General features: G+C 31.6%; 1 protein-coding gene across 1 annotated transcript in view; it reads right to left on the minus strand.

The window, feature by feature from the left end:
- Dmd (dystrophin) overlaps positions 1–15,252 on the minus strand; it is a 1,737,386-nt gene that overhangs the window by 1,426,190 nt on the left and 295,944 nt on the right. Inside the window, exon 15 of the mRNA XM_048796385.1 lies at positions 3,257–3,344. Coding sequence (XP_048652342.1) covers positions 3,257–3,344 — 88 coding nt within the window. The remainder of the gene's footprint in view (positions 1–3,256; positions 3,345–15,252) is intronic.

Below are 15,252 nucleotides of genomic sequence, written 5' to 3' on the forward strand. Positions count from 1 at the left end.
CTTGCAGCTGAGTGGTACCTGATCCCCCAACCTAAAGGGTCAGCTGCAAGTTTCTAAAAATAAAATAAAATAAAAAATATTGTAACATTGTGTAAAAATGATTTGCCTTTATCTTAATTTTTGTGGAAAGTATATATGGTTTAAAGGAATATAATTGCATGAGATGCTAAATGAAGTATGGTGATTAAAATCCCATAGAACAAATGTAAGAAAGATGATTCTGGACTAGTATGTTTAAGTGATTTAGTGAGGTAATTGTTGGGAATCCTGTTATACAGAAAGCTTAATTTACATTTCAGCTTCATGAACTACACCAGTGAACTTTAGTTCTTGGCTCTCTGGTAGAAGTATTCAAAACTAGGGTTAGGAGTTTCTCTTAAATAAACGTAGACAGGTACTCAAGGCACTAATTTTGTGTCTGGCTTATTTCACTATTTGTACAATCATAGAAAATAAATACTATATAATATGTTTTTGAAAGATAAAAAGGATGAAAGCAGAATTCAGAATATTTTGATAGTAATTATGTAAATTATTTTTATTTAATGGGAGAGCAGAGATATGGTCATTTTAAATAATTATCCTGTTTATGGACCAAACTCCAGCCTAAGCATGTATCAATTAATCATATCTTCACTAATATAACATATATGTAGCTTGAAGAAGACTCCTCCTCCTCCTCCTCCTCATTATTATTATTATTATTATTATTATTATTACCAGAGAATGAATTCAGGAGCACTTGACCACTCAGTCACACCCCCAGCCCTATTTTGTATTTTATTTGGAGAAAGGGTCTTACTAAGTTGCTTAGTACCTTGCTTTTCCTGAGGCTGGCTTTAAAGTTGATATCTGCCTGCCTCAGCTTCCCTAGCCACTGGAATTATAGGCATTTGCCACTGCATGGTTGTTTTCTAAAAATATTACCAATGTTTTTATCTTAATTATCATCTTAATTTTGTTTTGTGAAACAGAATTTAAGCAGTTAATATTTACTAAGGACTTACTAAATGTCCTGTTTTATTCTCTATGCTTCCAAAAATTAGAGATACGACAACAGTTTGGAAAACTGATATTCTCACTAGTCAATGATCATTTCAACACTTATAAATAGTTTCACATACCAAAAAATATAAATCATTTCTTTTATTTCTAAGTGTTTAAATACTTTTTTAAATAATTCAGTGTCTGCTAATATCAGATAATCTGAGGTGAGTTATGCTTGATATTTAATTGTTAAAATTAGACCATTTGGGGGTTTGTGGTTCCATGGTAGAGCACTTGCCTAGCATGTCTGAGGCACTGACTTCATTTCTCAGTACCACATATAAATAAATAAATAAAATGGAGACCTATCAATAATTTAAAAAATTAGACCATTTAAAAAATAAAGACTGTGGACTTGTGGCTCAGTGGCAAAGTACTTGTGTAGCATGAAATAAGCCTTGATTTCAATTCCTAGTACCATATTGGTTTTAGATGTTTTTAAATTATTTTTATTGTTCCCATCATTAAAAACACAATGAAAAAAGAAAATACACACATTAAATTAGCTTATTCAAGTGAAAAAGTAATAATATAGTTTCTAGGGGGGATTATATAACAATTAAAATAATATTTTAGATCATATAATTTAACATGAATGTGCTGTTAAACCATCAACTAAAATCACCAAATCACATGTATCTAAACAAAACCTATTAATACTTTTCATTCTCTATATATTAATTAACTTATTAACCCAATTCTAAGCTGTCATATTAACTTGTTCTTATTTTAAGCAAATAGTCATGTGGCTCATTAGAAGAAAAAAATGAATTGATTTCCTATTAAGATCATTGACTCATTGAATTTTTATAGTGCCAACGTAGCAATTAATGTAAAAAATAATTCATATACAGAATTTATGTTGCAGAATCTGGAAGATTCCATAAAAAGCTGACATGTAAAACAAAAACATTTGTTATATTTGTTTACAATATTATTATAAGTATATCCTTTACAAAATAAAATGCCATTTATGATTTTCATAAAATTACTTTTATCTGAAAAGAAATATAATACTATAGCAATGAAATTTTGAAAATTTTTTCATATTTCATATCAATAATGTTTTACACAGATAACTTTGAGGTATCTAGTGTTAGCAAAGATTAATTTTATTTCATTCATAAAAAGAAATATATTAACATTGTATTTTTATCTCACTAAAATTTAACTTATATCGATGTTTACAGCAGCTCAATCCAAAATAAATAAACTATGGAACTAACCTAGGTGCCCTTCAAAACAAATGAATGGATAAAGATATTGTAGTATATATACACAATGGACTATTACTCAGTTTTAAACAAGAATGAAATTATGGCATTTGCCAATAAATCGATGGAAATGGAGAAAATTATACTAGGTGAAATAAGCCAATCCCAAAGAACCAAAGGCCCAATGTTTTCTCTGATATGTGGATCCTAATTCATAATAAGGGGCATGGATAGAGATACTGTGGATTAGACAGAAGGAAGTAAAGGGAGGAGTGAGGGTATGGGGGTACTACAATAGAATTAGTTGTACATTTTTACCCTATGTGTACATATTATTACACGACCTGTGTAATTCTACATCATGTACAACCAGAAGAATGAGAAGTTGTTTATGCTCCATTTATGTATGATGTGTCAAAATACATTCTAGTGTCATGTATAACTAATTAAAACAAATTATTTTTTTTAAAAAATACAAAAAATAAAAAATAAAACAATTAGTTAAAAATGAGATTCCTCCAAGAGATGTTTATTAAGTGAAGAAAGACACAAGCTTTAATATAGAAAATGTAAATATACAGCTAGAAAACAGGTATTAGTTTAGAACCTTCCATATAATATTAGTCTTTTTGGAAAAATGTATTGGAAAAACTACTTGCAAACAGATTATACTCACTTTAACGTATTATATACAATTGCCTTCCTCACCAATTATTTCTATAAACCTTCTTAAATTATTCATATTTGCATTAAAATTTAGTTCTCTGCAACAGATTGATAAGATATTCTACCACATCACATTTTCTACCAAAGGACACAAGTTGAATTTCCCCTAATAATTTGCTTAGCATTAAGAAAGATTGAAAAAACAAACTCCCTTTAATTGAAATTTGTATTCAAGTAGTGCTTGTCTAATATAATTCAGCTGATAAATATGAACCTATGTGTTTATCAAATCCCTAAGAAGATTATCTAAATCAACTCCATGTAATTACCATTCACCATCTGTTCCACCAGGGTCTGAGCTGATCTGCTGGCATCTTGCAGTTTTCTGAACTTCTCGGCTTTTTCTCGCTCTATGGCCTGCAGCATGATAGCAAAGGTGAGTATTTCAATACAAGGATTCTGAATCTACACAGTAATTATAACTTCTATTTGCCCTTTCAAGCCATAAGATATTTCACTGTCAGCTTATCGCAGAAATCTACAGATATTTTCCTCAACTCTTTTGTCACCAAAAGCATCAAAATGGCAGTAAAAGCAAAAGATATTTTCATCCTGAATTGCTATTTTTAATAAGATTTCTATTTTCTAAACTTATTTTTTGTAATTATTTCTGATACATTATAATGTTATACTACTTAAAAAGAAGGAAGTTAAAGGGCAAATCATAACAATGAAAGACAAAATATTAGACAATTAAATGAAATTAATCATTTAAAGATATATCACCGATACTATTACTGAAAATAGAAATATATTTAGTATTAAAAGTCAAATTAATCAAGAAATATGTAATGTTTTGAACAACCAACAATAAAAAATTTTAAAAAAAGTCAAATTAAGAATCCACTAATATAGAAAAAGTATAAAGTGCTATAATTACGAATAATTTAGCATAAAAATAGATTTAAATACAAGACTGTAGGCTAATTTTTTTTATGTAAAATAGCCTACATACTCCAATTTCCAGGAACATTTGGTTCAGTTTGAACGAACTTTCTAAATTCCTTTGTTCATCCCTTCTAATCACAGTTAACTTTTAAACAAAAGTTACAAAGTTTAAATTAACAAAAAGTAGTATTGGGGCTGGGATTGTGGCTCAGTGGTAGAGCCCTCGCCTAGCACGGGCGGGACCTGGGTTCAATCCTCAGCACCACATAAAAATAAAGGCATTGTGTTGTGTCCATCTACACCTAAAAAATAAATATTAAAAAAATCCATTGAAAGTAGTATTGTATACCGTTGACTTTAGCTAATATTTCACATATTAAACCAAAATGCAGAACTCTACTATACTCATAAAAAGATGTGTCTATAACATATGTCATATGTCTTAAATCAAAACTACTCACAGAAAAGAAAGCTACACTGCAATTAGCATATAGTAAGAATAATCTCTGTGATAAAATAATAGTTATAAAACTGATTTTACTTGAGTTTGAGGAAGGACTATTTTTCAAAATCATATTCATACTTACAGGCATTTAAACAAATATTACACAGTATAATACTGGAGTATATGTGGGAGGGGGGTATAATAGACACATGCACATTTGCAGCATTGTTGAACAGAAACTTATGCAAGGAAGGAAACGTGCAATATTTGTTTTGTCCAGTATGGAAGCCAATAGCTACATGTTGGTATTGAGCACTTGAAAGTCAGCCAATGTGACCGAGGAAGTGACATTTTAACTTAATTTTATCTAATGTCATTTCATTAATTTAAATTTAAATATCTACACATGACCAGAGTTAACTGTAATTGTACAATGCAGATTTTGTGTCTTTCATTTGAAAGCAAATAAATATAAAGTTATGAATGTAAATATCAAAAATATGGCAGCATCAGAAATACTTTCATAGAAATAAGCATTCATCTAGACTAGCCTCTTTCCCAAGCAAATAAAAGGATGTATAAAATATTAAAGTTTAGAATAACTGAAGAATGAAATGAAACATTATAATGTGATAGCCTTATTTTTAATAACTACATCCCAACTGAAAAATACATATCTTATATTATACTGTGAAGGATAGCAAAAGAAAACAATTTTTTTTCTCACAAGTCAACAAAGGTGATATTTGAAGGTGATAGACAAATTTTAGTATCTTGGATTCTGCTTGAAACTTTCAAAGTACACAGGGTGCATTGTTATTTGATTTTATGATTCCACAATTTCATTCTAATCAACAGGCTAACATTCTGGATTGTCTTGAAATTCACTTTCGAAAGTTAGTACTGAATTGTTTCCACAAACATGCAGACAGATATGGTAGGTTCCAACTGGCTGGTTGAACTGAAAATTCCATGAAAATAAGGCAGCCACAAACAACATCCAGTTAAAGCCCAAAGAAGAATATAAAATTCCTATTTCCTCAATTCCTTAACTTTTGAGTCCTAACTTCCCTGTCCTTAGCATTGTATTGGCACATTTTTTAACACTTAACATATTCCCTGTTAAAAGGTAAATATCATTCCCCAAGAACTTTAAACCAGTTTATTAGAGAAAAATGAGTATATTCTAAGTAAATCTATAATATTTACATCTCTTAAAAACAAGAAGATGTGGGTATTCTTGCTTTTAACTACATTGGGAAATAAATCAGTGAGGAAAAAAATACTAATGCTATAAGTGAACAAGGCAAATAATAAAAAAAAAAATGGAGTCAACTGGTATTCTTCGAATTGCAAGTTAGAGTTTCTCTTCTCAGAAAGGTTTGTATTTATGTGTTTTGTTTTTTTTTTATTTTTTACATGAAATTACATAAAGGGAAGACTCAGAACACCATCTGGTCTTCATAAACAATGACAATAAATTAACAACGGCTTTTTAAATGCCATGATCATATTCTCTTTATTCTAAGCATCTGATGAGATAACCAAATAGTAATGCTAACAGCCAAACTTTGAATATCTCATGAATAATATTTGAGCTTAAATATCTTGTTTTGTTGACCACATCAGTCTAGTAATTCTAATACAAGTAATAACAGTAACAACCACCACCATGATAAAACTAACAATCTATGGATCTGTTACTATTACTCTCCCATTTTCATAAAAGAAGAAAGTGAGGCACAAAGACACTTATAGAAAATTTGAAAACTTCAGAATAATCATGTTAAAATGAAGTTTCTTTACTGTCTACCATATTACTGGTTTTATATAGGTATGATTTTAAATGCATGTCATAATAATTGTGAGGAAGAATGAGCCAGCATTATGTTATCTAATATTATACAAGAAAAAATGGAGCATCAAAAAAATTGAATCACATATCAAAGGACACACAATTGAAAAGTTTTAGGTCCAATATTAGTACCATGCTCCTCCATTTCAAATTTAGGTTTCTTTCAAACATAATCTATTGCTTCTAGGGATGTTTCATTGAAAAAAAAAGAAAATCAGACTTGAGCCTAACAGAACACAATTCAGCAAGGGTGAGTTTTTGGTTTGAAGGTAGTTAGGAATAATGAAATAATTGAGGCATTATTAATTCAGCATGGACCCCAAAATGACAGAAGGAATGCCTGACTACTCATAATGGACACTGACAGTCCACAGGCTGATTACCAAGGCCCTATACACTTCAGTTACCTGGCTACATTACTAGATGTATATTATTTGCAAACCAAATCACTGGTGCATATATAGAGACAAAGGCCCTGGAAAGAAGCAGGGAATGCACTTTTAATATCTATGTGCTGATGATATCCTCATTATGTTACCTATCAACAGGGGAATCCCTTCATAGAGGAGTATTAGAAAATGAAGAAGAATATGGTCACAAATATGCCTTGAATAGTGCAAAGGGTCAATGGCAATTAAGAGTCCAGCAAATATTTCATTTCAGATACAGTTGCAGATGGTCAATTATAAATAATCAATCATAGGGTAGCAAGAAGTTGGTAAAAAAAAAAAAAGGTAATGAAAAGAAATGTTTTGGAGAACTGTTTTTTCCTTCACTTGAATTAAGTTCTGTCTACATCTATCTACTAGATGTTTGTCCTTAACAAAGTGATTCAAACTTTCTGAGCCACAATGTTTTCTTTTTCTTTAGAGAGAGAGAGAGAGAGAATTTTTTAAAAATATTTCTTTAATTTTTTTTCAGTTTTCAGAGGACACAACATCGTTGTTTTTGTATGTGGTGCTAGGATCGAACCCGGGCCGCACGCATGCCAGGCGAGCGCGCTATCGCTTGAGCCACAACCCCAGCCCTGCCACAATGTTTTCTGTGTAAAATAATGGAATACCTACCATCCAGAACTTCTGAGGGGACTAAAAAAGGCTCTTCACATAACTTATTTTTTAAAGAAAGAAAATTTTCACAGTAAAATGTCAAACTAGGAATTATTAAGCTGAGACAAATGCTGTGACATAAACTGAAACAGTATCAGACTAACAACAATATGTACTTGTTCTCATTAAAAGTCATCTTAATAATCTTAGAATTTCAGGAAAAACTTCTGACATCAACATCTGATTAAAACACCTGACTTATAAAAATGTGTAAGAAGTGTCCAAATAACCACATTTTAAGTGTTAACAAAATTGATTAAATAAACATCACTGAAACTGCTTTCTCTTGGGATAGAACCACACAGGTATTTGACTTCAAATGAAATATATGGAATTCTGTTTTAAAATAATTTAGATCAGTAGTTCCAAGTGTTACTACTTTCTCTCCTTTTTTACAGAAACACGCATTAAAATACAGAAAATGTAAAAGTAGAGTCACATCACACAACAAACAAAAACAAAGACTGATGAGGAATACATTGTTGGGAAAAGAAGGACATATGCATTCCTTTAAAGAATTATGTGCCATCAGGGAGGACATTGGCCTTCTAACGATCTATGTTGCACAGTAAAAACTGGTTTGACACCAAAGCAAACCAAACACAAAAACAAAGTAATTTAGTCCTCCTGCATATTCCCTTATTTATTCCCATCAAAATTACTATATCAAAGTCAACGCTTACTTCCAGGTTACTACAGTCAATGGCTGATTCTCAGACCTCAGCTTACTTATCATACTTTAATTCAGAGAATTCCATTTTCTTATTGAAAGTATTTATTAAGTTAGCTTGCTGGACCACATGCACACAGTTTTCCTCTAACCTCAAAAGCCACCTATATTCATTCTCCCTGATTGGTTCTGAATCATCTCCCTAAATTCTAAATTTGGACATTTGGAGTATTCTGAGACTCAATCCATTTGTTCAGGCAAAATAAAAAGCAGGAAAAAAAAAAACTGCTCAAGAAGTTAGAATCTTTCTTGAATGCTCTTTTTCTTCCAAACCACACAAAAGGATCAGAAATACTCTTGGCTTGGGTTGACGATAGAGCTCAGGGGTAAAGTCCTTGCCTCAAATGTGCAAGACCTTAGGTTCCATTCCTAGCACTGCAAAAAAATCCTGTTGGCTCTAATCTCCAAACTATCCAGAAAGAGATATTATCACTATGACTATTAATGTATCAGTCAAAGTATCCCAACATCTCTGGAAGATTAGGATGCTTCAAAATTTACTATTGTATGGTCTTCTATCTTCTACTTTTGCTCTTCAGTGACATATTCTCAAGGCAGTAGAGAATGCCAGTCATGACAGGGTTAACTCTACAGCTGAGTAAAAGTTCAGGTCCTTATGATAGCCCTGCCTGACCCTAATCTATTTAAACTCTCTGAATTCTTCCTCTGCTACCAAATACCTTGGTTATTATGCTCCAGCCTCACACTTTGTTGTTCTCTGACACCAGAGGCATGCTCGTGCTACACAGATATATGTGTGTGTGTGTGTGTGTGTGTATATATATATATATATATATATACACACACACATATATATACATACATACACACACACACACACACACACACACACACACTCTCCCTCATGTATGAAAAGTTCCTACCTTGGTTATCTGTAAATTTGTCACTGCTCATTGATATTTACTTAGATAATATTTTCTCAGTATTTTGAGTGCATTCTATCTACACACACTGATATACACATATGAATACATGCCACCTGGCCCTATTTTCTCCTGTATTTTTCTCTTTGGCATTTATTACTAACATTCCAAATGTTTTGTATATTAATCTTGCTTTATTTACATATTCTCTACTGGAATATAAACTATATAATGCCAGATATCCTCATCTATTTCTTTCTCTACTTTCTCTCCAATATCTAGAGTAGAGCCTGATACATAGTCAATACAGAACATGAAGTCTATTGTAGCATAATGTTGCCACATGCAATTTGGTTTTCCTGGATCCATGAGAAAATGGGTAACAAATTCTAGCAATGATATATATAGCAATCATAGAACCAGCCCATGGGGAGAAATGCTGCAAGCTCAGTAAAGTAAGAATGGATTAAAAGAAAGTTTTCTAAAAACTGCAAATCAGATTGGGAGTTAGGCATATCACCCTGATCTCCATATTATGTCCTGATAATATTTTTAAAATTATTCAGGTAGAAAACAAAAGTAGCATATACAATCAGTAAGTCAAAACTTAATAAGTCTTACCCCAATGTTCCTCTTCCATGGATCTTATCTTCATGCCTTTTCTCTCTCTTTATACCCACCAAACACACACATATGCATGTTTTTATATAAAGAATATATATGTATACACACACATACGCACGTGCGCGCGCACACACACACACACACACACACACAAGCTTTCCATTTGTTTTCTTTTCTGTACCAGGGATTGTACCTATGGGAACTTAACCATTGAGCCACACCCCCAACCCTTTTTAGGATTAGGGTCTTGCTAAATTTCTGAAGCTGGCTTTGAACTCACAATCCCCCTGCCTCAGCCTCTCAAGCCACTAGGATTACAGGTGTGTGCCATGACATCTGGTTTTCTACATGTATTCAAGGTCAAGGGTATCATCTGAACAATTTTCAACTATGGCCTCTACTTTCTGTGTATTTCATCTCCAAAATTAGTCCAAATATTTATAGTCTGATTTCAATTCTTGCTACTACATAGAAAGGTTTTTCATGAAAATTACCAATTTTCTTTTTGCCAGGTACAATGTTTATTTTGGCATTAAATATTGATAGCTACAACTATCTCAATGAAGTCACCTTATTTTTTAACATACATCTTCCCTTGGCATTAGTATATTTTTCTAATTTTTTTCTCCAGGAAATTAAAAAAAGGGCTTTTCTGTTTGTCCACTTCCCTCTATGTATCTATTTATCATATATGTGAATGTCTGGGCATACATACATAAAATTACTATTTCTTAAAGCTATTCATATAATAAAATAAAAGTTTTAATAATATTTTATTAATATGTAGAATATTTAATACTTTATCAGTATCTGATTAATATATGATCACAGATTTAGAAGTAACTACTAAGATTCTAAAATATTTACTATACACAACTTCAAGTGAAGAATATATGGGCTAAAAATGTGCTCATAAATAATTACAGTGGGAACGTCTTAATAATACAGTAAGGGGTCAAGAAAATTCTTAGTAATCACAAAATTTTAACTTCTAAAATACATAATGACATACAAACTAAAATTGTATTATATAATAATATAAAGGAAAAGATAAAAATGTTAAGTAATTCTAAGAGTTACAAAAAAGAAAGTTCATTACTTCTTCAAAAAAGTTTATAAAAACCCTTTATGATCTTTCATGCTTTTTCTGTATTGGCATCTCTTAAAAGCCTCTTCCTTTCAATGACATCTTCTCTAATAATATGAAAAGTAAGTTCTAGATTCCCGATGGTCCTACAGTGACTTCAGAAGCAATTAATTTTCTATTCACTTAACATTCTATAATGAAGTTTTACCCTCTGATAGAAAAATAATTTATTCACTCAAATGTTTATTCAGAAATTGTTAGACCTTTCATATTGGTAGCAAAGCTTGTGTTAAAATGAGCCAGCAGGCTGAAAAATAATTCCTTCATATAGTAAATAATTTATTGGCCCACTGTGGGCTTTAAAGGAAACATATGATCTAAAGATATATATTTAGATATCTACATGCTTCTATCTATCCATGTAAGTTAGATGTTACTTAAATGGGAAGAAATGGGGACATTTGGAGGAAAATAACAGGAGAAGTTTTGTGGAGAATAACATTATTAAAAGAAAAATGAATTGGAACAAATGACCAAAATATAAAAAAGGTAATAAGTACCTAGTGCTATGCTATAAGCTAAGAAAGGAAAGAATTTCATGAAGAATAAAGTAGTTAATAGGGTCTAGTTCTATAGAGAAGTTGAATAAGATAACATATAAAAGTTTATGTTTCTAGGAGAGAAAAATTTTCCTCAAATATTAAAAAAACCTATTTAAAGATTGATGATTAAGTCTCAGAGAATAGAATGGGACTGAAGATATGAATATCCAGATTAATAGAGGAAGGGTGCTTAATACATGACAGTGATGGCATTAGAAAGAGAAAGAGAGAGATTAGCTAGCTGAACTAGCTTAACTAGCTAAAGTGCGTTAAAGCAGATGGAAAGATACAGTGAGCATAAAAATGAATACATATAATTTGAGAAACATTATTTTGACTAAAATATTAGGAAAAGTCATCTACTACAAATGGTGATAAAGGCATAGAAGATACTTAACATTTAAATAATTGAGAAAAATTAAGGAGAAGTATTAGTAGGAATGCATGGAAAGTTTGTACAAATCTATCAATAATTCTGTTAAAGTGTGTATTTAAGAAAAGGAGAAATTCCGGGTAATGATAACATCTATAGTAGGATTATGCAACTGCATGAGTAACTTAAGAACATAGGGAAATGGAAGGTTTTACAAAGAGCAGACATCTCAGAGAGGTACTAAGATTACTAAGAATAAATATACAACTTGGGCAGAAAGGACTCTGATCTTAGTACCAAAGTCTTCAATGAGAAAATAACAGAATACAGTGTTAAGTACATGGTATGCAATAAACCGAAGGAGGAAAGAATTTCACTAAAGCTAAAGTGGCTAATAGGGCCTCTTGATGGCCACTAGACACAAATTGCAAGGAAAAAAAAACATGTATAGACAAGAGTATCTTTGGAATTGGCTCTGTGAAATTAGGAAAACAATTCAAAAGGAGTAGGGATATAAGAGAGAGATGGGTACAGTGTTGTTCTTCAGAGTCAAAGTAGTCTCCATGTATAAACAGAACGAACTTATAGAACAGAAAGACTTGTCTTGAAAAACAGATTTAAGAGTTCACAGTGAGACTATTGGAAGGCACAAAGCACAAGAAATGAGGCAGAGGAAAGGGAGTGGGGAAGAGCATAAAGACAGAGGACAGATAAACAGAGGTGCCTATTCTGAGAGGTAAACACAGATAATAGACATAGGAGACAAAGTAGATTTAACTGACCTGAAGATTCCAATTGCAACATGGTGAAAACTTTTATTTAGGATTAGTATAAGAAAGCACAGATCCTACAAAGAGCCCAAGGCCTTTTGACCATAATAGTTTGATTAGAAAACTTTCAAGAGAACCTTGTATAAGTTCCTGATTCTCAGACATCTACTACATTGACTTGTGGTCAGAAGAGGCTATTTTGTTATTTTATTACTAATTTATACTACCAAGTACCCACATCAAGTGTATGAGTAGCTATGGGGCTAGGGTTGTGGCTCAGTGTTAGAGTGCTTGCCTAGCATGGGTGAGGCACTGGGTTCTGTTCTCAGCACTATGTATAAACAAATAAATAGATAAAGGTCTATCAATAACTAATAATTTTTTTAAACAAAAGAATATGAGTAGCTAGAATTAGTCCAATTAAAAATTCTGAATCATGTTGACATCCACAGAATGAAAGACAGAACATCTAGAAGTCTGGTAATACTCCACACTGTGTCCTAGAATATTGATTTTCAAATATTTCTGGCCATAAAAATCATGTGTGAAACTTGTCCAACAGCAGATTATGATTCACTAGGTCTGTGATTCCATATTTCTCACAAGCTACCAGATAATGCTAATATTTATTATCCAGGGGACACACTTTGATTAGTAAGATCCCATAAGACTCCACTTTTAAGTAAGTACATTTTTTGACTTATATTAATAAAACACAGTCAACAGAGATGGAGAAATTATGTTCTACTTTAAAGGGTTCATATCTGAAAATACACAAAATTGTATTGGCAATGGCCTTGAATATTACTGTTCGTGGAAAACACTAGAAAGGTATAAATGAATGAAGCAATCAAGTAAAAGATAAAAGAGTTAATAATGTTTAACCATTGTTAATGGATGCCTAAAAATAAATTAATACCATTCAAGTTCATGAGATGGGCCTCCCATGAGTTCAAAATAACTTACATAAACTGACAGGTGAAGAAGTTAATAAAATTAATGTACACCTGAACTGCATATCCATCATCATTACTATGTGTTTCTCTCAAGGACTTTTAACACATATACATTATACTTAGCCTGAAGGAAATGTCTAGGTAAATCATTTCACATCCTATTTTAGTAGGCAATTAAGAATGATGTTGTTATTTCAGAAAATGAGAGTTCAAGTTGATAAAGGTGACTTGCTAGGCATCAGAAAACCACTTATACAATATTGTACATTTTTTAGCACTTTTAGTTTGTCATGTTGACACAATCTATTAAATGTAAATTGCTTCTAGGTAACCATATGATAACAGAAAATTTTTGAATTTATATTCCTGAAATGCAGGAACTCAATTTTCTTGCTTGATCAAAGTTGCTTTAAGATACAGAAATAGGATGACAAACAGAAAACTATATGAATCAGATAAAGTATTTTAATTAGCTAATGAATTACCCAATGTGATTCATACTTTTAGTGGTTAAATATATCACATGAGCTTTGAAAGTTAGAGTGTATCTTTTCTAGGTAGTTTTTCTACTTGGACTTTCTTTCAAATATCATAACAAAGAATATACTTTTTAAAATGTACACATTACAAAAAGACATTCTGCTAATTTCACATTAAGGAAAATACTACTATAATTCTATAATAAATAATTATACTATTATCTGTCTATTCAGTTTAATTTTGAAACTAATATAATTATATTTCCCATTTTTTGAAACAATTTATACCAGGTTATTAAAATGCTGATAGCAGCATATTTTATAAAGCCAATAAGAAATTTAACATAACTTTCCAATTTGTAAATATAAAGAGTAAATTCTAAGAATATTTGACAAATTATTGTCTTTCCTCAGCAGTCTAAAAATGCATTGTTTTCTTCCAGAAGCTCTTTGCAGTTGTTTTCCTTCAAAATTTCCAATCCCACAACAAACATGAGCTTATATCCAAGGTAGTGTTGTATTTGATAATATAATAGCTATTGTAGTTCATAAATTAAATGCTAGAAAACTAAAGCAGAACTAACGTATACACTTATATGTGACATTTATATAACTAAAATTATTTAACATTCAGATTTTTTGCCCTATCCCCTTTATTTACTCAGCCTTGTAGAAATTCTTTCAAAACTGCTGTCAATTGTAAATTAAAATGAATGTTTTGTAACTGTTGAAGTTGAAAAATAAAAGCCTGATAACTTCCCTGAAGATGAAACAGCTATTATTAAGTTAATAAAATTTCCTATTGTGAAGGTTAAAATTATAATGTCTTGGAAAGGAATTAAAAACAAGCAAGTCATCTTTCATCATAAGTAAATACTGAAGGAAGATAGACATATTTTAATTAAGGTAACTATATATATCTGGGAACTATAAACCTGTTATAATTTATGACATATATTATTGACTATAAAGAATAACTATTTGTGGGGTGGGGGTTCTGGGGATTGAGCCCAGGGGCACTAAACCACTGAGCCACATCCCCATCCCTTTTTTATATTTTTATTTACAGACAAGGTCTCATTGTGTTGTTTAGGGCATCGCTAAATTGCTGAGGCTGGCTTTTAACTCTCGATGCTCCTGCCTCAGCCATAGAATTTCTAAGAGTGTATTATGTTCGACTCTATTGCATTCTATTCTGTTTTGTTCTGCAAAGTTCCTAAAGCCTAGACTTGAGCTAACATAAAAATATATGATGGGGATCCAACATGGCGGCCGGCAAGGAAGCAGCACTTTCAGTATCTCCACATTAACCAGATCAGAAACACCCATTAAAACAGCTACATTCTACCTACTGAGGAACTTCTAGCAAAATTCCGCTGAAAGGAGACCTGCCAGGAATTAGTAAGTTTATTAGAGGTGACAATTTGCCCCAGACAAGTGAATCTTGGCCGGCCACGCGGGCG

The sequence above is a fragment of the Marmota marmota genome, unplaced genomic scaffold, assembly GCF_001458135.2.
Source record: "Marmota marmota marmota unplaced genomic scaffold, marMar, whole genome shotgun sequence".
Classification (NCBI taxonomy): Eukaryota; Metazoa; Chordata; class Mammalia; order Rodentia; family Sciuridae; genus Marmota; species Marmota marmota.